General features: G+C 35.3%; 1 protein-coding gene and 1 long non-coding RNA gene across 9 annotated transcripts in view; one reads left to right on the top strand and one right to left on the bottom strand.

Annotated features, from left to right (window-relative positions):
- The window catches only part of PTGER3 (prostaglandin E receptor 3), a 187,493-nt gene that overhangs the window by 145,931 nt on the left and 19,996 nt on the right, over window positions 1-21,566 (bottom strand). For all 8 annotated transcript variants that reach the window (XM_058716988.1, XM_058716983.1, XM_058716989.1 and 5 more), the window contains exon 2: window positions 8,545-8,724. In XM_058716988.1, the coding sequence (XP_058572971.1) occupies window positions 8,545-8,724 (180 nt within the window). The remainder of the gene's footprint in view (window positions 1-8,544; window positions 8,725-21,566) is intronic.
- The window catches only part of LOC131504569 (uncharacterized), a 71,353-nt gene that overhangs the window by 32,195 nt on the left and 17,592 nt on the right, over window positions 1-21,566 (top strand). The window contains exon 2 of the long non-coding RNA XR_009258061.1: window positions 19,555-19,750. This is a non-coding gene — a long non-coding RNA (uncharacterized LOC131504569). The remainder of the gene's footprint in view (window positions 1-19,554; window positions 19,751-21,566) is intronic.

Here is a 21,566-nt window from a genome sequence, read left to right as displayed (position 1 = left end):
GATCCCAAAGTGGTTAAAAGCCAGTGTTCTATCAGCTATACTCTACTTAAATCTTATTTTTAAAGGCTCTAATCGGTGGTAATGGTTTCAGAATTATGTTCCTCCAATGTTCTTTTCGAAATAAAATTGAAAAAATCTTATATATTATATTCAAAGCCTTCTTTCCAATATTGTGTAAGAATATTAGACATAAACACTGATTATCTACAGACCTCCTTTACTTGGCCTCAGAAATTTCCAGTAGACTAATGAGTACTCTTGTTCTAATTTTTTTTTTTTTTTGCTCAGATTTGGACTTTAAGATTTTCAACCTCCCATTCCATACAAACCAAAGGGTTAAGTGTTAGTCATAGAGAGTATGACCTGAACTTTGTCTTCAAAATGTGTGGTAATAGCTCTATGATTGGGGTACTACAGACTGGCATGAACTCAGAAAAAACACAGGCCAACAAAGAGACATTTGCCCAGAGCTGGACTGCTTTTTTGATAAAAATCATTTTCAGATTAAATAAAGCTGCTACGGCTCTGTACACAGACCAAATATGCAAAAATCCCATAAAAGACAGAGTTTGGTAAATTAGTTCTTTCTTACCAAGGCAAGTGTCTGGAAGTGTGAACTTAAGAGGAATTATCACAGACTTTAAAGGTCTTGGGAGAAATGGACTCATTCTCTTTAGATAGCCCTTTGAGAGACATACAACCCCAGGGCCTCTTATCAAGAGCAAAATAAGGATTGGAGGCATCAATAGAAAGATGATACTTTCTAAGAAATTGTACCTCCTTATTTGTGAATAGGTTTATGCGATTATGGAAGTGGATCAGGGCCCATGGTGATCCAGGCATTGTTGTAGTGGTAGCACCACATTTTTGTGCAGTCAGACACAAACTGGCATTCCAGTGCCTGCCACTTTGGGAAATGCCCGAACGATGCCTTTCAGATCCAAGATCCCACAGATGGCCTTGTCCTGCAAACCCTCAGATCCATAGCCATGTGTCTCAATGGTCATGGCCCTTGCCCTAAAGCAGAGGTTCTCATCTGGGAGCAATTAGTGTATTTGGCAATGCCTGATTTCTGATTGTCACAGCTAGAAAAGTATTCCTAGTATCTAGTGGGTAGAGGGCAGGGATACTGCCAAACACCCTGCAATGCACAGGACAGCCCCCAAAACAAAGAATTATTTGGTCCAATGTGCTGAGAGGCTGAGGTGGAGAAATCCTGTCATAAGCTCATGCCACTTTTGCCCATTCTGAGAGGAAGTTATAGACTTATGCTCTATTTAGACCTATACTACTCACAGGGCCACTAGAATTTAGTTAGTTTGAATGCTTTGGAAATTGCAATTTGGGGCAAAATGCCCTCCCCTTCCCAACTAACATCAACTCCTTTCTCCAAAACACAAGTTAAATGTCATCTCCTACAGGACATGATCTCCTATTTTAGCATCACCTCCCTCTTATGCTTACTCTAATAGCAGCTCTGATCAAATTATTTCCTATTTCTCTACTATATTATAAACTCATTGATAGCTGATTTTTCAGAAAAAAAAATCCTTGTGTCTTAACACCTACCAGAATTCTTGGCACATAACTGGTACAACAACAAACATGTGTTGAAGGAAGGAATAAGACCAGAGGACTGGCTTGGATTCTGAGTACCCAACCTCCAAACTGGGTTTATTCAAAACTGTTATGGTGAACACAACAACCTCCAAGGATATCTAAGGATGTCTGACCCCATGTCTGACTGGGCAATGACTCATTTTATGGCATGAGGTTCTACATTGTGATGGTTTAATTTCTGGTGGTTAATTTCTTGATTAACAGAAGGTAACAGAGTAAAGACTATAGAGACCATAAGACCTGGTTGGAAGCCTAGGACCCCCTGGGAGAAATCATGGACAGAGCTCTCCCTAAATACCTTTCCTAAGAGGAAGGAAGGCAAATCTGATGCGCTACTTTTATGAGTTTGGCTTAACAGCCTATATTCCACAGAACATCTCCCTTCACTCAAGAAGGATGAGGTGATTGACCTGAATTAGCACATAGCACAGGGGCAGCCCAACATTTGTTTCTACCAATAATCAGCTGACACCAATACCCAGGTACAAATCTATCAAAGGGTCTGACTACAAAGACAATTCTTTGGTTGGCTATGTGTAGATTACACTAGAATACACACAAAAAGGGGATGAACTAAATTGAGAATAATTTATAAATATGCTTTTGTATTAAAGACAAAAAATCTGGGATTATAACATGAATGGATATCATGTTGAAAGTGGGAAAAGAGCACCTCAGATCTACAGTAAATCAATGATACTCTGTACTGTACGTGATTATGGAATATAAAACAAAATGGTATAATCATCCAGTTAGCATAATGCTGTTGCATATTACATTGTGCTTTTATTTGACAAAGCACATCAAATAGGATTTCAGAAAAACACTTAACACAATTATAAATAAAATATTCCTGACATGAGTTGGCATCAGGAAAAAAAGACAGGAACATTTCAGAACATTCCACTTTATTTTTCATTGACAAACACAACATAAAAAACATACATTTATTAAATACACAGACTAACTATGACTTGAATGCCATCAAAACTTTGATGTAGTTTTCATAGTCTCTTTTACTCTCCACAATACTGAATACCAGCCTTTAAAATATACTGGAAGATATGTTTAACTATACTTAGGTATCTCCAAAAAACTTTACACAGAGATGACAAAAGTATATGTTCCCACTTAACCAAGTGTGTAGGGATAGGATGCTGAGTAGGACAGATGGAGAAACATATGCTTTCTATACTGAGCTTCCCATTATGATTAAAAGTGCCAATGATTTCAGTTCTTACTTAAATATACCACATAAGTAGTACTTACACTCATTTATTGTAAACAGATAAAGATAATCAGTGCCTATTTTTAATTTGTTTGTGTAAAGAAATGTTCAACTTTATCTGTACATGAACATTTGGTAAAAGAGGGAGAAAATAAAATATTTCATATATTTATATGAATAAATATGTATAAATATATTTCATATATATATATATATATATATATATATATATATATATATATATGAAAGGAAGAGAATTTAGCTGTCAGTGATGACTGACTAAGTGAACTGAACACCTGCTCTTACAGAAAAGAACACTGGCCATCTTTGCTTTGTCTTACTGACACTCAACTGTATGAAGATAAATGCAGTCCCTTCCTTTCGTTGATTCTGAGGAATGGACTAAAAGAATGAAGGATTTTAACAAGTTGGAAATGTATGTTTCCTCCATGTCTTTCCTTACGTTCTCTACCCCACCTCCAATCCTTCCCTACTCCACATAAGTACCTTTTCAGTAGTCAAAAGAACACTGGAGTATAAGTCATGTGCATTTTTCTCTGCCTAACATTGCAGCTTTTATTTCTACACAAACTGAAAACATATCAAGAAACTATTTTTAAATAACTATTAAAGTTTGGTGATTGGCTGCCTTTTGTCTAGATATCTGATTCACTTTAATTTAAAAGGCCAACATACTTTGTTTCTAAAGCAATTGACAAAGGAATTTAAGAGCTGCACTTATGAAAATAACTTTAGAGGTAGAATCATCTCCCAAATGTTCAAAAAGCTTGAAAAATCTGATTTTGTTTCTCATGATGATCTCTTTCCTTCCTACCTTTACTCCCATAATAACATTTTTCCATCAAAACAGACTTAGTAAAAAAGAGACTCAGATCCATTTCATGTATTAGGGCAGAAGCATACTAAAAGTACACACCTGTTCTCTGTCCTCTTAAAAACAATCCCAGTTTTACCAACAGTAAATATTTGTTACATTCCTTCTGCTGAGAAAATGAATAAACTGGAGGCAAGGCTTAGGGTGACAGTCTCATTCTTAATGAAAAAATATAGAATCCAGTAAATATTTGGGTTGTTGAGAATATGCAACTCATTGATTTAAAACTTATGAAAATCAAATAATTTTCATTCTCAATGAAGAAAATGAGAGACATATAAATGAATATGGTTTGTATCTGATTGAATTGTTTTTCTAGAGAATCAAAATATACTCAGCTTATGGTATCATAATGTAATGGTTTACAATTCACCTTGTATGAATTATAAACCTTTAAATAGAATCTTTGTTTAAGGAATTATAAAATAGAGAATATATAAAGTAAAAATGCTGTTTTATTTCATTCCTTAAAAGAGTAGAGAACAGGGACAGTGAGAAAGGACGTGTTAAGTAGTGTGGAGTGAAGATATCTTTCCATCTGACTTTAAAATGAATTGTTGATCTCCTTGTGAGACAAAAATTCTTTGATTCTAGACTTGTTCAAGTCTTTCAGAGATAGGCATAGTCTCAGTTTTCTCTTTTTTCACTTTGAGAGTAAGGCCACCCTGCACTATTCTTTTTACTTTCTTCAGTTTTATTCAAGGTGGACTCAATCCAAAAGAGGCATTCAGGGAGGACATGTGAAAGGTTTTACTTGATCACTGTAGATACGAATTCCTTGTAACATCGAAACTGAAACTTTTTGGGTAGGAGTAATTCAGCTGAATATGAACTTTCTCATGAAATTAGTATCCACGTAAATGCCAATATAATGGAGTTTTAATTTTACAATTTCCCCCAATTCTCTGTTTCATGCTTCAGTAATCACTGCCTGTTCGTTAGAATAGAATACTGAGCTGATACAGTTTTTAACAAATGTGCATGTGAGCTTTAGGCTGATTCTCAAAGTTTGTAAATTGGCTCTATCAAAACCTATGTTAGGAAACATCACAGCTATGTACCACCTCTTATGAGAATTTTATTGCAACTCAGAAAACAGTCCTCTGGATGTAGCCACAGTATTAAAGAGTCTTCATTTTTTAAAATGATATAATCTCATTCATTGAATAATTCTGCACTTTTATTTAAACCTCAATTTTAGCAGACTTTGAGAAATATGCAAGCACAAAACCAGCAAGAAACAGCATCACTGCATATTTGGCATGATTGATCATCTGAACGTTTCACATGGGTAAATCGTAGAAATTTTAGTTTTTCCACATTAAACTTTTATCTGTTCGTACGAATAATTACTCTGTAGTCTTTCTGTGTCACTCATCTTCTGGTATCCTGTTTATCTCAAGAAAAGCTTTCAAGGTTAAAGGATTAAAAAATAAACAGGCAATATATATGCCTACAGTTTCAAAGATCAAAATGTTTCTACTTTATGTCTCTGGTTTAATCCCAATACCAAAGAACTATTAAGTGATTGTTGACATGGGGAGATTGAAAGTTAATCACAAATTAGGAGTCAAAAACAACAAAAATATAAAAAGTATCAATAAATAAAAGGTCTAATTCACTTGAAAATCTATTATTAGAATATTGCCACAGATTGACCACCTTTTAAAAACAGTGATTTGTCAGAGTTTCTAGTCAGTCCATTACTCAACATCAACATGGCCCCGGGGTCTCTTTCAGCTAACTTTTACATGAGCTTACTCAATTCTATTCTATAACGTGGTCAAGAGATCTTTTATGCAATAAAGAAGTGTTAAGTAGAAATATATGTTCACTTTTTGATTCATAGCCATTTAAAACTGTCACAATTAAACACAGTTACTTAGAATATCTTGAGATACAGCATTACGTAAATTTCATAAATATTAACACATTTTGTTTCCTCCATTTAAATAGTTTTAAGATATCCACCACACTAATTTTATCTGAAAAGTAAAATGTTCTTACCAGATAGCATGCCATCATTTTCTTCTACAACACAGAATACTGTATAAACTCATCGTTTAGAAAATCAGCACTGCTTTATAAAATCTACAATAGACGATTTTACATATATTTCTACATTGCACTCAGTCACTTCTTCCCATGTGGTTTTCTAGACCTCTATTATTTTTAACCAATATTGTCAAGTTAGGAATTGTCACAATTTATGCACACATTTTCTTTTCCTGCTCAGATATATATATAGATCAATTAAGTATATGAGAATGAATTTAAAGGTCAATAAACTTAAATTTGGAAACAGAGGTTTTTCTACAGTGACTTTAGATGCCTGCTTCCTAACCACATCTAGGGCCTTTGCACACATCTCTGAAATCTAATCTCAACTACCATCCAAAGGCTGAAATCATTTGGGACTTACATTTCTTATCTGGTTTTCTCTGGATGAACAAATGGTTGCCTAGATAACAAAAACACACCACTTATGTAATTTTTCCTTCTCTACTTCCTTTTCAACCTTGTTCAAAAGCTGCCATTTGTCCACTCCTACCATGTATCGCTGGGAAGATATTTATTTTGTCATTAAGGATAAGTTTGAGGCTGTTTTGTCTTTATGTATTTCTGTGCTTTGAAGAAAAGTGATATTTCTTTGACAGTAATCTCCATTACCATTTGGAAGTATCAGTCTCTTAAATTATTAACACAAATAAAGCACTTTGTTGTACAGCAATATGATACTACACATTTGAAGATAAATTCATATTTCTGTAATTAAATAGGCAGAGATCATTCACTTTATCAGTTTTATGGACTGTAATGGCATGAAGCACTTCAATCATATGGCAGGTGCCTCACCGATATGCACTGAGTTTTGGCAGACATTTATTCATTCATTCACTGAATACATTCTGAACGCTTTCTATGTTTCAAGTGTTGGACTAGGTGCTGGAAGGAATAGCCCAATGACACTCATACCAGTTAAATTCATTCTGTGTGTGCGTGTGTGTGTATCTGATTATAACCCAGGACCAGAGGACCACTCAAGAGGTAAAGCTTCTTTACTATAAGGTCATTTAAGTGCACTTTTTTTTCTTGAAAAAGGAGGTAGTTTTGTCTAATTCTTCATGAGGTGACCTGTGGGAAACCCAATTCTATACCATAGAGAGATTTTACAATGGGGCTTTAGTATTAGGTTATTTACCATCATTTTTTCTAAAACATAGGCAGTACAACCGCCATGAATTACATAGGCACTCTCAGCAGATCTTGTTTCTCACTCAGCTTAACACTTTGCTTTAAATTGATTATTCCTGATTGACCTGGGATGGTTTACATATTAACCTAATGCATATATTGTACCTGTTGAAATCAATTCTTCTCAAATGCTTACTAAACACAGGGGAAAAAGTAGTACTATAAAGAAGTATAAAATAAATTTTAATCTTTTTTAACTAGGAATACAATAAGGTAAGCTGTAAATTAAGATCTTCATGAGAAAATGTTAATGAGTTTGCAAAATGAATGCTCCAAAGAAAACAAAGAGCATTTTGTGCGGGTCCAAATTAAAAGATTATTGTGTTTGTTGGGGAGATTCTTTTTTTTAAGTGCAACTCTCAAAACTTAACGTAATGATCTACTTGTGCCAAAAAATATATCAACCTTAGCCATCAAGGTTTGTACACATGTAGACTATAAGAAAAATATATTAATAATAAATATTCAGGTAAAGAGGAACAGAGAAAGCGCTGTGAGGGGTCAACCTTATTAATTTTCTTATTCTATAAATAGGCCAAATTATTTATGGACCCTTCAAAATATTTATTGGTCTTAGAATCAGAGTTAGTATTTAGATATTCCAAAAGACTAGAGAATACTTTTGGTGGAAAAATCAAGGAAGATAATTAAGCACAGTACCTATATTTAGTTCTCCAATCAGTTCTTAAATAGCATTTTGAAAAACTACTACATTGATTCTCAAGATCAGATTCATGAATCTTATCCAGGCTTGTAGGAATTAAAAATGTATTAAAAAAGAAGAACATTTAGTATTTGGATAGTCACAAATCCCACCATATTTGAAATAAATGGAATTGGCTGTCATTTAGATAATGAGTAAACCTAATTACCAATACAACCAAAACTTAAACTTTATACGTTCAGCAGGTAATTTATAGATTGAGCAATATTTACATCAGTACCACCAAATATTGTACACATTATATGTTTTTATCCTAATGCAACTTTTTAAAAAAATATACGGGGAAAAGAGTGACATGGAGAGAAAGAAAGAGAATACAGAAGACCAAGGTCTTTGAACAAAAGCAAATCTTTGCCTATCTTTGACGATCTATGCATTCAATCCCCCAAGTACTCAGTATACTGGAATATTAACTTTTCCTATCCCATCCCCACCACAGACCAAGATCATTTATAAAAAATGTGTTCATCTCATAAATAATCACATATTCAGCTACAAATGGCAGAGACCCAAAAACATTAGACTGTCACTAATATATTTTCCTTTGTTTGTATTTCAATACTTTTGGCACACAGGGGGATTATCTATGCTTCTGAGACCATTTAGCCTTATATCAAAATTCTCCTTCAATGCATAAATGGTGGCATGCCAGAGATGCCTAAATTCACAGTAAGGTTTAGGGCTATTTGTTGCCAAAAGCTGTGAACATGCAAGTTGATTAGGTGTTCTCTTTCATGCTCCTGTCTGTATTATTTCATTGGATAATGAGATAGGCTGCCCTTTCTGTCCATCATTAGAGCAGCTGGAGACAGCATTTGCTACCTGGCAAAACTTTCGAAGAAGGATCTTTCTTAGCAGCAGATAAACCCAGGGATCCAAGATCTGGTTCAGTGAAGCCAGGCGAACAGCTATTAAGAAGAAGTTGCATTCTTTCAGCTTTTCAGTGTGTGTCTTGCAGTGCTCAACAGATGTCTGATTGAAGATCATTTTCAACATCATTATCTAAGAAAGAGGGACAAATAATTGTTCCAAAGATTAACAAAGTCACATGTATCTCCTCTGCACAATACTTTGCACATAGCTTACAGCAAATTGGTTGTTGGACTGAAATGATTAATTCAGGAAAAATTTATATTCACAGGACACAGCCCTGAATGAATACAAGACATTCCTACAGATTTCCCCTCATTTTTGGCATTTGACCTAATGCAGCCTTTTAAAAAGTACATGTTCTCAGGATCTTGATCCTTGGTATTTAAGAAGCTTGAAATCTCAAAAACACATCTCAAAATTAGCCAAAGTCATCTGTCTTGATGCAGAAAGTACCAATGGGTTGACACCCTAATGAAAGCCAACACTTCAACAAACCAAAACAAATTTACTCTTAAACTTCAGTAGTCCTAACTGAAGCAAATTACAGAAAAAAAAAGTAGAAGCAAGAAAGGAGGAAATAATACTTATTCTTAGCATTTTCTGAATCCATACAATTTGCCAGGACTCCATCAAGTTCTTTATATGCATTTAATAAAAAATTAAGAGAGATAGCATTACAGTTTCCTTTTTACAGTTGCTGCCAAGGTTTAACGATGTAAAATGGCTGAGCCAGACTTCAACGAGGTTTCCTAATACCACTTGACCTATAGGGCTTTGTTTTTTTTATCTCTCCCGTCTCACCATATACACACACTGGAATGTAAACTTCCGGAGGGCAGGATTTGGGACTATTGTTTTCCCCACTAATATATTGCCAGTACCTAAACCAATACTTAATAAACAGTGCTCAATAAATATTTGCGAATAAATAGGTAATATGACATATATATGAATATAATATTATATGACATATATCATATAAATATATTTATATATGAATGAATAGATATTTGTGATTTCCATAGAAGAGAAAAGAATGAAGGTTCATATACCTCTGAAAAGATATTCAAGCTCATTAATAATCAGAAAAGTGCAAATAATGAGAATATAAGAACCATTTTACACCCACTAGTTTGACAAAAATGAAAAAATGAGACTTTCACAAATGTTAGTATGGATGTGGAGAAATGAGGACGCTTTTACAAACCATTATCTGGAAAAGTGAACTGGAACACCCACTGTGGAAAATAAAGGCACTGAAGAGGATGAGACAAACGAAAGATTTGAAGAATCTTGTTTCCTGAAGAAACAAGCACTATTTCCTCCGCTACCTGCAAGCAATCCTACTCCTAGGGATATACCATCCTGAATTCCTGCCCCGGGAGTTGTGCATAGGACTGTTCATTACAGTGTTATTCACAACAGCAAAAAACAAACAAACAAACGAACAAACAAAACACAGAAACAACCCAAACACAGGTTCACATTAGCAGACAAAGAAAGGTGCTGACTTTATAAGTGACTCCTGAATTCATCTTTCTAATTGTGCTGCACGACTCTTAAGCACTTGAAATGCGGCCAGGACAAACTGAGATGTTGGAATATGTAATGATTTTATAGTGAAATGATAACATTTTGCTATATTGTGTCAAATAAAATGTATTAAAATCAACATTACTTTTTTTTTACTTTTTAAAAATGTCACTACTAGAAAATTTAAAATTATATATGAGGCTTTCATTTGTTGCTCACAGTCCATTCTATTGGACCCAAGGTTTCTTGTGAAGCCCACACTTATTTGGATGTCTGTCCTTAGGTCATATATCTCAAATTGAGGTCAACATCTCTGAACATCTAAAACACTCTGGACCACAAACCCACAATCCCAGCAACGGCACCTGCTCCCTTATACAGTCATGTCAGTTTTCTTCAAATCTTTCCTTTGTCTCATCCTCTTTAGTGCCTTTTGCTCTTGTTCCAATCTCATCCTACTTCAGCTCCTTCTGTCATCTGAACTATGGTAACAATAGACACCCAGATGGTGCATACAAATGTCAGCACATGACAGATTCATCATCTTAACTAAATTCTAGCTCCGATCAAACCCGCACCAGCTATAAAAACTTCAACTTGGTTTAAGTGGACAAATTTGACCCACAGATTCTTAAACCAATCACTGGCAAAAGAGACAGAAACTTCCAGGTTTTGTTTAGGACAAATTCATCCCCTGGGGCTTAAATCATGGTCCTTGACCACATTACCACCTAATACCTGAGCAAATTATGGTGATATAAGCAAATAAGAACAGGGGAATGGGTAGACAACCCACAGATAGTCATATATTCTTACTCTGTAATTTCTTTCAAAGGATTTGTTTCCAAGGGATTTATACAATAAAAGCAAAAACAGCTGTATAAATAAGTCAATATTTAGCGAAGCATTATCTATATTAGTAAGAAACTAAACACATAAATTTCTAACATCAGGAGTAAAGTTTAATAAAATATTATTTGTATACAAGTATATGTAAGAATTAGGTGAAAACAGAATATAAAGTAGATTATGTATATAAAGCTATATTGTTATTATAATTAGATTCTGTGAAATACATAGACTTGTGGAAGGCAATGGAATTATTACTATTAAGCAATAATTTACCATTAAATAATTATTAAATTATTTTAAAAGTTGTATGTACATAAAAACATTTCAAACAATTTATGAAATTCTTTTAAAGGAAGTTGATGATAACTGCCTTCATTAATAAGCAGGAATTATTATACACCAATTTTTTTTTTAAATAAGTAAATCTATGTCAGTGTCTTCTGATGCTGGCTCATAGTCTTGTGAACTGAACACTACCTCTCACTGCATACACAGATGTCCCCCAAAGATATCTATGTCCCATTTCCTAGAACCTGCAAATATGTTTTCACACATGACAAAAGGACTTTGCAGATGTGATTCATGATAAGGGTCTTGAGATGGGGAGATTCTCTGGGACTACCTGGGTGTGTTCAGTGTAATCACACGGTCCTTAAAATCTGAGAATTTTATCCAGCTGTGGGGAGAGGGAGATGTGTGTACAGAGAATTGTCAGTGAGATACAACATTGCCAGTTTTGAACATAGAGGAAGGGAGCCATGAGGTGAGTTAAGGAATGGGGATGGCTTCTAGAAACTGAAAAAGGTAAGGACATAATTCTCCGAGCTCCTTCAGAGCTTCTAGAAAGGAATGGAGCCCAATGGACACCTTGAGAGTAACCCAGTAAGACTCATGTCAGGGTTCTAACATACAGAATTGTAAGAGAAGTCGGTCTTGTTTTAAGCCCCTAAGTTTATATTAATTTGTTAGAGTACTGCAGTAGAAATCTAATACACCCACAGAGTGAGCTCTCAAAAGAGGTGGAGAAGGGATGGGGAGGAAGTTGCTTGAAAATGATTTACTGTCTCTGATAGATAAAACATCTCAGCAAGCTTGTTTACTTTGTTCACTTTTATTAGGAAACTTTTTTTTAACATAAAGTAAAAGTAAACTTCATCCTCTTATTTAAATTACCTAAATTTCTAAGACTGTAACATGTAAAAATGAATTCTTGTTATTCTATCAGATTTCAATGTGTTTGATTAAAAGGGATAAAATTTTATTTTCAATTAGGTTGTTTTTAAGAAAAACTTACATCTACTATTTCTTTTTTCTCCCTTTATAAACTACTGGAAAGGTTATATCTAGCTCTTTTAACCCCTCACCTCATCCAATAATTAAATATATTTGACCACCTACCATCTTTCAGGAAGTTCTCTGGGCCTGATCTAGAATGATCTAAAAATTCACTTCAATTACATTTTCATTTTTTCAAATATAAAATAAAATATATTTTAATATAAAATAGAAATTGTCCAACTTCTTATAATCAGGAAAATTTACAAAATTACTCATTAAAGTGGGATTTCAGTCATTTTACACAGCCCTCCTTGATTATTTTAAGTTTTTATGGGGCTTAAAAATATAAATTATTATTAGACTATTATAGGTTTCATATGCCTTATATTGGTTAGTCCCCTGTAATTTCCCTTAATTTACTACGGACAATTCAGTGATTATGAAATTATGAAACCAAGCTCTGTAAGCAATAGCTGGCGCATGGGGAGAGACACTCCAGCTTTTCCCAGAAATCATGAGATGCGCAATATGACAATAACTACAATTAGGGACAGAAAGCATGATATTGTCATTTCCAAATGGCAGCAGGGATGGAAGTAGGACTCCCAAATCCATCTTATTTTGAACACAAATGCAAATTAGCATCCATCTGTTGATTTCCCTGTATTTCAGGAGCTAAACAGTGATTACAATTTTTGCAAATATTTTTCAGACATTCAGACTTTGGAAGAAAACCTTTGACATGAATATGTAGATTTCTAGTAGAATTCATTTTTCCTATTAGTCCAATTCAATTCCTTACAAGGAAAAAGGGACAAATAAAAACCAGGGTGCTTAGACAGCACAGTCTACTTTTTTTGGCAAATGCATGGATAATCTGCAAGACTGCTCTGTCTGAACAGCCTCTTGTAATGATCTGGTCAAGGGAGCGGTTAAGACTAATTCTGGGGGCCCTGAGAGCAGCTTTTCTGCCAGCATCTTCCCCAGGCTCCACGTGACCCTCCCAGGCTTCTTGCATCTCCCCGTTTATCAGCAGGAATAGAGCGCTCTTTTTGTGCCCGCAATAACCAGAAACCCAACTATATCAGCATCCCCTAATTTCTCCATCCCTGCCTAGGGTCAAGGGCAACTGCTTTGCTCCATCTAAATAAAAAAAAATCTCTTTCCCAGTGATAATGACCTTTTCAATGTGTAAAGCACTAACCAAGGAGACGGTTTTTAATATGCTGCATTTGGATTTTGTTTTATTGAAGCAGGATTTATAACTACACGTTTAAAAATCTTTGATACTTCACTGCTTGATTCAAAAATGCCTTGGGTTATAGGTCATAAATATCTATTGAAGATGATAAATGAGTAAACCCAGAAAAATTAACTTGTAGGGGAGGGAATAAAATTGTGTGAGAGAACTTTCCTCACAGCCAATTTTTATCTATGATGTTTTGTTTTCCATAATCCTCTGTTGTTAGGCTATGGAGGATAACCTGCTCTACTGGAAATTCCCTCTATCGTTTAATAAATGTACTACGTTATAATACAGTGAAACCTGTCTGGGCCCTTTAAATCACTTAATTAAATAATTTGAAGGATTATCATGGGAAGAAGCTTCACTAGAGACTTAAGAAATAATTGCAGACTTTCCAGTCTGGTTACAACTCTGTTCTCCAGTTGCCAAATCTCCTCAGCATTCTAGACTCTACTGTTTCAGAAGTTTCTCCTGCCTTATCTAATCTGAAAACTGAAAACAAAGAGCTCATAAATGTTTAAAAAGTTACTAGAAGTCAGGTTATTGCATCTTTACTATTATGTAATTTTATAAAATTCTTCAAAATAATGACAAATGAAGAATCAGAAGAAATAAATTCTACTGCTGGCCTGGCCACCATGTGTGATTTTAGGCAAGCCATTTACTCTCTATGCTTTAATAAACTCACTAGGAAACCAAAGGGCTGGCCTGGAAGGCATCTTCCATATACCTCCATGGTTAAGTTTTTTCTTAGCAGTTCTGCGGCAGAGCTGGAACATGAATAAGGAGTTAATGTGAAGAAGAAAAGAAGCCAAAAGGTAAAATATGTAAACAAAAGATAAAATTACTCTTCAGGAAAACCCCATATGTGTCTTTTGGAAAACAGCGGAGAGAGGAAAATTACAAAGTTAGAAAATGGACAACTGAATAGTACAAGGAACTAGATTCATAAAGCTTTAGGGGAAGATTTTTTTAGAAGTAACTGACTTTGTCAAACACTGACCAAGAGTTAGAGACCCGCCATGAATCTGACTCAGCTCTGTGTCTAGGTTGGGGACCAGTTAACTAACTTTGGGTCTTAAGTTCTCCCTTCTCTAAAACATGATTAATACATGCTTGCTGAAGATCTTCTCCATCTAGTAGTGCAGTTGCAAAAATTAAAATGAGATGAGAATAATTAAGGTCTTTGATTTATAATGAATACCTCTTCCCAAGCCCCACGCTATTGCACTATTGCATATGCTTCCAGAAGAGAATCCTCTGACGATCAGGGATAGAAGAGTGGATGCTTGAGGAATACTAGGAAATGAATGCATTATCTGTATGTCTGCTTTCCTTACATTTCTACCTGAGTGGTTTGTTTTTTGTTTTTGTTTTTTTTTGAAGGAAAAAAATTTGAACTTCAAAGGTGTTTGGTAATGCAGAACCATTAACAAATCACTGCACAGGAAGACCTCCAAATCTTAAAGAAGGCTGCATTCTGTCACCACTTTATTTGGTACCTAAGAATTACCATTTCCTGTCAAGTTGCATGAATTGTAAATTCTGTGTGATTTGGGTCAGTATAGCCCATTGCATATGTTATGTCTAGATAAATACCTTTCTATTAGAACAGTAAAAAACATGTCGGTAACTAAGTATTCAAATTCTGGCTGAAAAGGGAAAAGCAAACTCTGCACTAAAAGTATGTATTCCTTAGATTATGGGTGATAAATTAACTTTGTGATACACATGTCAGAAGAGCTACCTTCATTACATTTCAAACCTTTACATCTCAGTTGTCAAGAGAAAAGTCTAGAAAATATGTCTTTGTCAAGGTTTTAAAAACATTCATCCTTGCAAATATTTAGATCTAAAACAGTTTCCTTTTTTCTGCCAAAATACGGTGTTGCATTTAAACCCAGAATTGCTGAGTCCTATTACCCACTCAGAGAACCACAGTATTAATGACAATTATAGTGGTGTATGGTGACAGTACCTATACTTGTAGTGAGCACAGCATAACATATAAACTTGTCTAATCACTATGGTGTACATCTGAAACTAATGCAACGTTGTGTGTCAATCCTACTAAAATTTTTTAAACAGCAGTCAACTGATTAAAGAAGGAATCAGAGACGTGGACTAAATTTTGTGTGCAGGGATATTTACCTCAAAAGAAAATTAGGAAAACTTAAAAGGCCAACAGTAAGGCACAGTTTAAAGTCTGTGATATCCACTGATTTGCATACTATATATGAGATATGCATAATACATATGTATTTCAATGCTGCCATTTAAAATGATGTTTTTGAAAAAAATGTAATAATGAGGAAATATTCAGGATGTTAAAAGTAAAAACAAATGTTTATTACATAGTATAATCGAATTTTCAAAACATCTCCAAGTGGTGGGGTGCCTGGGTGGCTCAGTCGGTTAAGTGTCCAACTTTGGCTCAGGTCATGAGCTTATGGTCCATGAGTTCGAGCCCCATGTCGGCTTCTGACAGCTCAGAGCCTGGATTCTGCTTCAGATTCTGTGTCTCCCTCTCTCTCTGCCCCTCCCTCACTTAGGCTCTGTCTCTCAAAAATGAATAAATGCTTAACTAAAAATAAAAGTAAAACAAAAATATCTCCAGGTGGGAATTACGGAGATTTATATTTTCTTCTCTATTTTTTTCTTTGTTTTCCAAAGTCTCTGCAATAAATGTGTTATTTGCACACTCGCAAAAGAAAAGCATTGAATTTAGAGTAGTTGGTAGCTTCTGTATAAATAATAACATATTAAATAATTTATTGATAAGATGTTAGTGTCATAATCCATCCTGGAACCACCACATGGTCATTTCAGTTTGAATTCTTAGGTAGTCGATATGTGCATAATTTAACAACCAATAGGTAAACAGTGTGACACTCTATAATTGATCAAAACATTTAACTTAATCATCAAATTCATTACGGCTTATTAGAGAGAATGTGATGTTTAGTGGTCAATTACTGGCTTCTGTGATTCATGGACAGTACATGTAAACATATCCCTCCTTGTGTCACACAGCCTGTATGCAATGCAGACTGACTGTGGTTCTAACCTGATATGATAAATTCTCATTTAACTTTATTTCATGTCAAAATGATACTGTCTTCTCGATCCATGCTGTGAGAGCACTTCATCTCACAGGGTGTCCACAGAGACACATCTTGTATGTGGGATGGACACTGGGTGAATATGGACATATTGGGGTCTCTCTGAATTCATGGTCCCCAAACTTATTTCACTCCCTAGTCACCTCTCTCTCTCTCTCTCTCTCTCTCTCTCTCTCTCATTCTCCACAGTGAATGAGAATAATTCTGTGATACAGAATCATTCACACATCTTCCACTGTCCTTCACCTCACAGAGGAAACAGCTCTTTGGAGGCCTTTCACCTTCTTGCCATCAAGTTCAGCATCTTTTGCTAACCATTCCTCCTTTCCTCTTGTTCAAAGAGAAGAGGTGTTCCATCTCCTACCTAAGACTAACGTTCTATCTGTGCCCCGGATCTTATCCATCATGAATGTCAAAGACCTTACTTCTTCAATTATCTCCTTCTTCTTTACCTTTAACTTTTGGCTTTTTCCCAGTATCATATTAACATATCTAAATTTCTCCTACCTTGAGAAAATAAAACCTTCTGCAGAATTCTCACATCCCTGCACATACTGCTGAAGTTACAGTTGAACTTCTCAAAAGAGTGTCTATCTTCCTTACGTTTATTCTTAAACCTATAATAGCCTGGCCTTAGTGCCCACAAATACTCAAGAAGCACTGTTCCCAAGTCTACCAACAAGGCTTCAAAATCCACCAGACACTTACAAGTCTTTCTTGAAACACTCTCTTCTCTAAGATTCAGGTTCCCAAATGTACTGGTTGGCATTTCCCAAATATGCCCAAATATTCAAGTTGCCATTTGAGTTGATTTGATTTTCTTACTTATTTTCCTGCTACCTCTCTGGGTGATCCTTTGCAGTCTCTTTTATGGCTCCCGTTTCCCTACCCATCCTGAAAATGTTAGCATTTTGGGGTCTTATCTTAAATAATGGGAGGCTGCCTCCTCTTCTTGCTGTGCATAAACTCAGTGGGTGACCTCTTCTACCCTGATGACTTCAGAATCCATCTATGCGCTATAGGCTATACCTCTTCTCTGAGCTCCAGACCGATTATCTGCCTGTAGCACAGCTCTGCCTAGACGTCTTACTTCAAACTCAACAGGCTCAAAAGTAATATTATTATCTTCTTCAAAGCTGCTTCTCCACCAATCTTCCTTATTTCAGTGAACCCAATTCCCTAAAACAGAAACCTAAGAGTTATCCGTGATTCATCTCGATTCATTCCTGTCTGCTTCTCCCTCCATGCCACCTCATTATCCATATTCCTTACATCCAATCACGAAGTCTCCCATTAACTTCCTAATATTTGTTTAATCTTTCACTTCTTTCATCTTCATTCCTATTGACCCTAAACCCAGACCACCACCATCTCCTGTCTGAACTACCATAAAAGTCTATTACAGGATTTGTTAGCTTCCATTCCGAGTCCCTCCATCCTGCTTACACAGGATACTCCTAAAACGGGAATGTTACTGCTATTTCCCTTTGAAAAGTTCTGCAATAGCAAAGTCTGAAGTCTTTAAATGAACGTGCAAGGCCCATCACCACTCAGCCCCTGTTGAGCTCACATCACCACTCTTTACCCTCACATTTATATTCCAATCATCTTGAACCTCTTTGAGTTCTTTAAAAGGGCCAGTCCCTCTTGCTTCTGTACTTTTACAATATGGACCCCCAGGTCCTTCAACTGCCATTCCCATCTTTACTTGACCAGTCCCAATTTATTTTTTTTGTGTAGGCTTGAAATGTCAATTTATTTGGTGTCTCCCTTGACGAAAGCCCAGGAGAAAAGTTTTAATATGGACTCCCCAAATTCTCTACTTGCTTTATCACCACTAAACATTTCGTATTGTTGCTTGTTTTTAATTATCAGTCTCTCTTAATACATTAACATTATTACAAGAGCAGGGATTATTTCTGTCCTTTTAGGTTTACCTGAGGAAGCAGCTAGCACAGAATACATTACAGTGTATATTCATAAATAATTTTGAATTAACCAATGAATGAATGGTAGGACGAGTACCCCCTACCCATATGGGGGTACAGGATTTTAGACTTTTTACCTAATGTACAAATCCACCAATATCTATCCCTATTCAAGACTCTGGTCTTGTTTTTGTTGTTGTTGTTGTTGTTGTGTTTCTGCTATTATAATTACTCAGAATAACAGCTTCAATTTAGGTGCTAAAGGACTTTAGGTACATACATCTTCTCATCACTCATGATTTTAAGTAGAATGTTCACAGCTACAGTAGTAACCTGGAAGAAACTGGAAAGCTGCGCTGGAGAATCAATAGGAGAAGCAAATATTTAAAGTAAAACATGTTGAATCAATAAGAAAGAAAGAACTCTTATGTATTTAATAACATTTTTTTTCCAGAAATATAGCTCAAGACAAAACCCACAATAAGACGTGCATAACAACACGGTCTTTAAGAAGGATATTTACTATCAAATTTATAATTTATAGTAAGTCAAAAGTTCTTCCATTGTTAAAAAAAAAATGTTATATAGGATTCTAGTGTTCCTTGCTTAAACAATTCTTGCCCACAAGTATGAAATGATATCTTATACCTATATTTTATTAAACATTTAAAATACCCTTCAGAGTATAACAGATAACACATAAATAATAGTTTAATTTATTTGTAAAATTCTCTGTCAATGTTAGGCTTCTAGTCAGCGTTAGCATAGGAACTTCCTAACATTTCACGTAATTCATTTTCTTTTTCCCAATACAAAACACATCCTCGTAAAATTCACCAGCTTTTTCTATAGTTAACTCTTGTTGTGTGGACTGTAAATAGGGGCTAAGTAATTGTGCAGTGCCAAACCCACAATGGGAGGGGGTTAAGGTGTCTTGCGTTGGTGTCACTTTTTTCTTTGACATTAAGAAGAACATTCTGTGATTTCCCAATCATGACAGGATGGTCAGTCTCCAATGCCTCAACCTTTCTGAAGAGAACTGTGTTCACTAAGTTAAACCTGCATTTTTGCTGCTCGTGTGAGAAAGCCGCAATTAAACACTTCTGCTGACTCTTTCACCTTTTGGGTCTACCAAGTAGCCGCACTGAAGACATTGATTCCTGCATCCCACTCAGCTCACTGTGCTGTTTTAACAGGTACAAAAGTTTATAGTAAACAGTAAAATACTCAGACTTATGTAAATATTATTTGTTTTTATTTTTGTTCTTCTTCAGACGTTAAGTATAACAAAAGGAAGCATAAAAGATCCTCTCAATGGGGCACCTGGGTGGCTCAGTTAGCTGAGCGTCCAACTCTTGGTCATGTTCAGCACAGATCATGATCTCACGGTTCCTGAGATCCAGCCCTGCAACTGGTTCTGCACTGACAGCATGGAGCCTGCTTGGGATTCTCTCTCTCTCTCTCTCTCTCTCTCTCTCTCTCTCTCTCTCTCTCTCTTTTTCCCTTTCTCTCTGCTCCTCCCCCCACTTGTGTGTGTGCATGCTGTCTCTCTCAAAATAAATAAACTTTTTAAAAAAGTCATTATATATTTAAAAAAAGATCCCCTCACTGTTGCCTCCTCAGTACACAGATTCTAATAGACTGTGGCTATGACTTACCACAGAATTGTAACTTGCTATGTCCATAGAGACACAGGTCCCTTTGTAATTTATCCCTTAAAATTTATGTAGCAGCTTTGTAAAACGCCTTCACAATCATGCCTTCCTTTCATGTACCACATATGCAGCAGGTGAAAACTATTGAGTGCCTTGTGTTATTTACATTGCAAATGATAAACTTTAGTTTTCAAAATGCTCTTCTGAAAAGATTGTGCTTTTCATTTTCAGAAAATCAGACTTTACAAAACCACTTAAATTACAGTTAGCAGTTACAATTTTGTACCAGGTTTGAAGAAAGTTTAAACAAGATCGAATTCACACAACATGGGATGTAGGAAAATGGAAACTTGTAACCTATTCATATTCTATGTTTTTCCCCTTAGGCTGCTTTTTGTCTCATCTGTTGGTTTAGTTGGATTCATACCATTTGGTCCAACAGCAGATTAACTAATAGGAGCTAGAAGAAAGCAAACACGAGGAAGAAACCGATTTTTCCCATGACTCAGAAGCCAAACTCCTATAAAGACTATAGGCTCCTAAGAGAAGATAGTCAAATCCCAACAACTGAATCCATTAGCTCCTCTCTCCTTAAGGTGTGAGTTCCCTGAAGGCATTTTTACTGCACTATATGGCTTCCCAAGGAGGACCTTAAGTGAGTAATTTATAAAATTATTCCTATTACTATCTTAGAGAATTTTATTGATTTCATTTTTAAATCTATATTTAATGTTAGCATTTTCATAAATGTTTTTGCAGGAATTGGTGAATAGATGTCATTAGGATTTGTAAATATCCAGTTCCTACCCCACTGGGCCAAAACACTTCTGTTTTTGTCCATTTCTCTAAAAATATTTATTGAAATAGTTTCTCCAGTTAAAACGATTTGAAAGTCATTGGTTTAATGCAGCTCTGTCCAAAAGAAATATAATTCAAGCCACAAATGAGAGCCATATGTATGCTTTTAAGGTTTATAGTAACTACACTTAAAAGAAGCAAAGAAACATGTAGAATTGATATTAGTAATACATTTTAATTTACCAAATATATCTGAAATACTATTTCAACATGTTATCAATATAAAGATTGAGATATTTTACATTATTTTTTTACATAATGCCCAAAATCTGATGAGTATTTTACACTTATATATGTATTTTACACTCTTAATTTGGAATTATCACCTTTCAAATGTAACCACATGTAACCACATGTGGCTAGTGGCTACCACACCGGACAAAGGTCTCGGGCTTTACACTTTTTGAGGGCCTATCGCATATATTTCCTCAATTAAACTGCATACATATCATCACTATAGTGTCAGCTGTTGGCTGCCTACCCAACACCCATTCTTCCA

This window comes from Neofelis nebulosa, chromosome 2, assembly GCF_028018385.1.
Source record: "Neofelis nebulosa isolate mNeoNeb1 chromosome 2, mNeoNeb1.pri, whole genome shotgun sequence".
Taxonomy (NCBI): domain Eukaryota; kingdom Metazoa; phylum Chordata; class Mammalia; order Carnivora; family Felidae; genus Neofelis; species Neofelis nebulosa.
The sequence above is the reverse complement of the archived record's forward strand: the minus strand, read 5'-3'. Positions and strand labels throughout refer to the sequence as shown.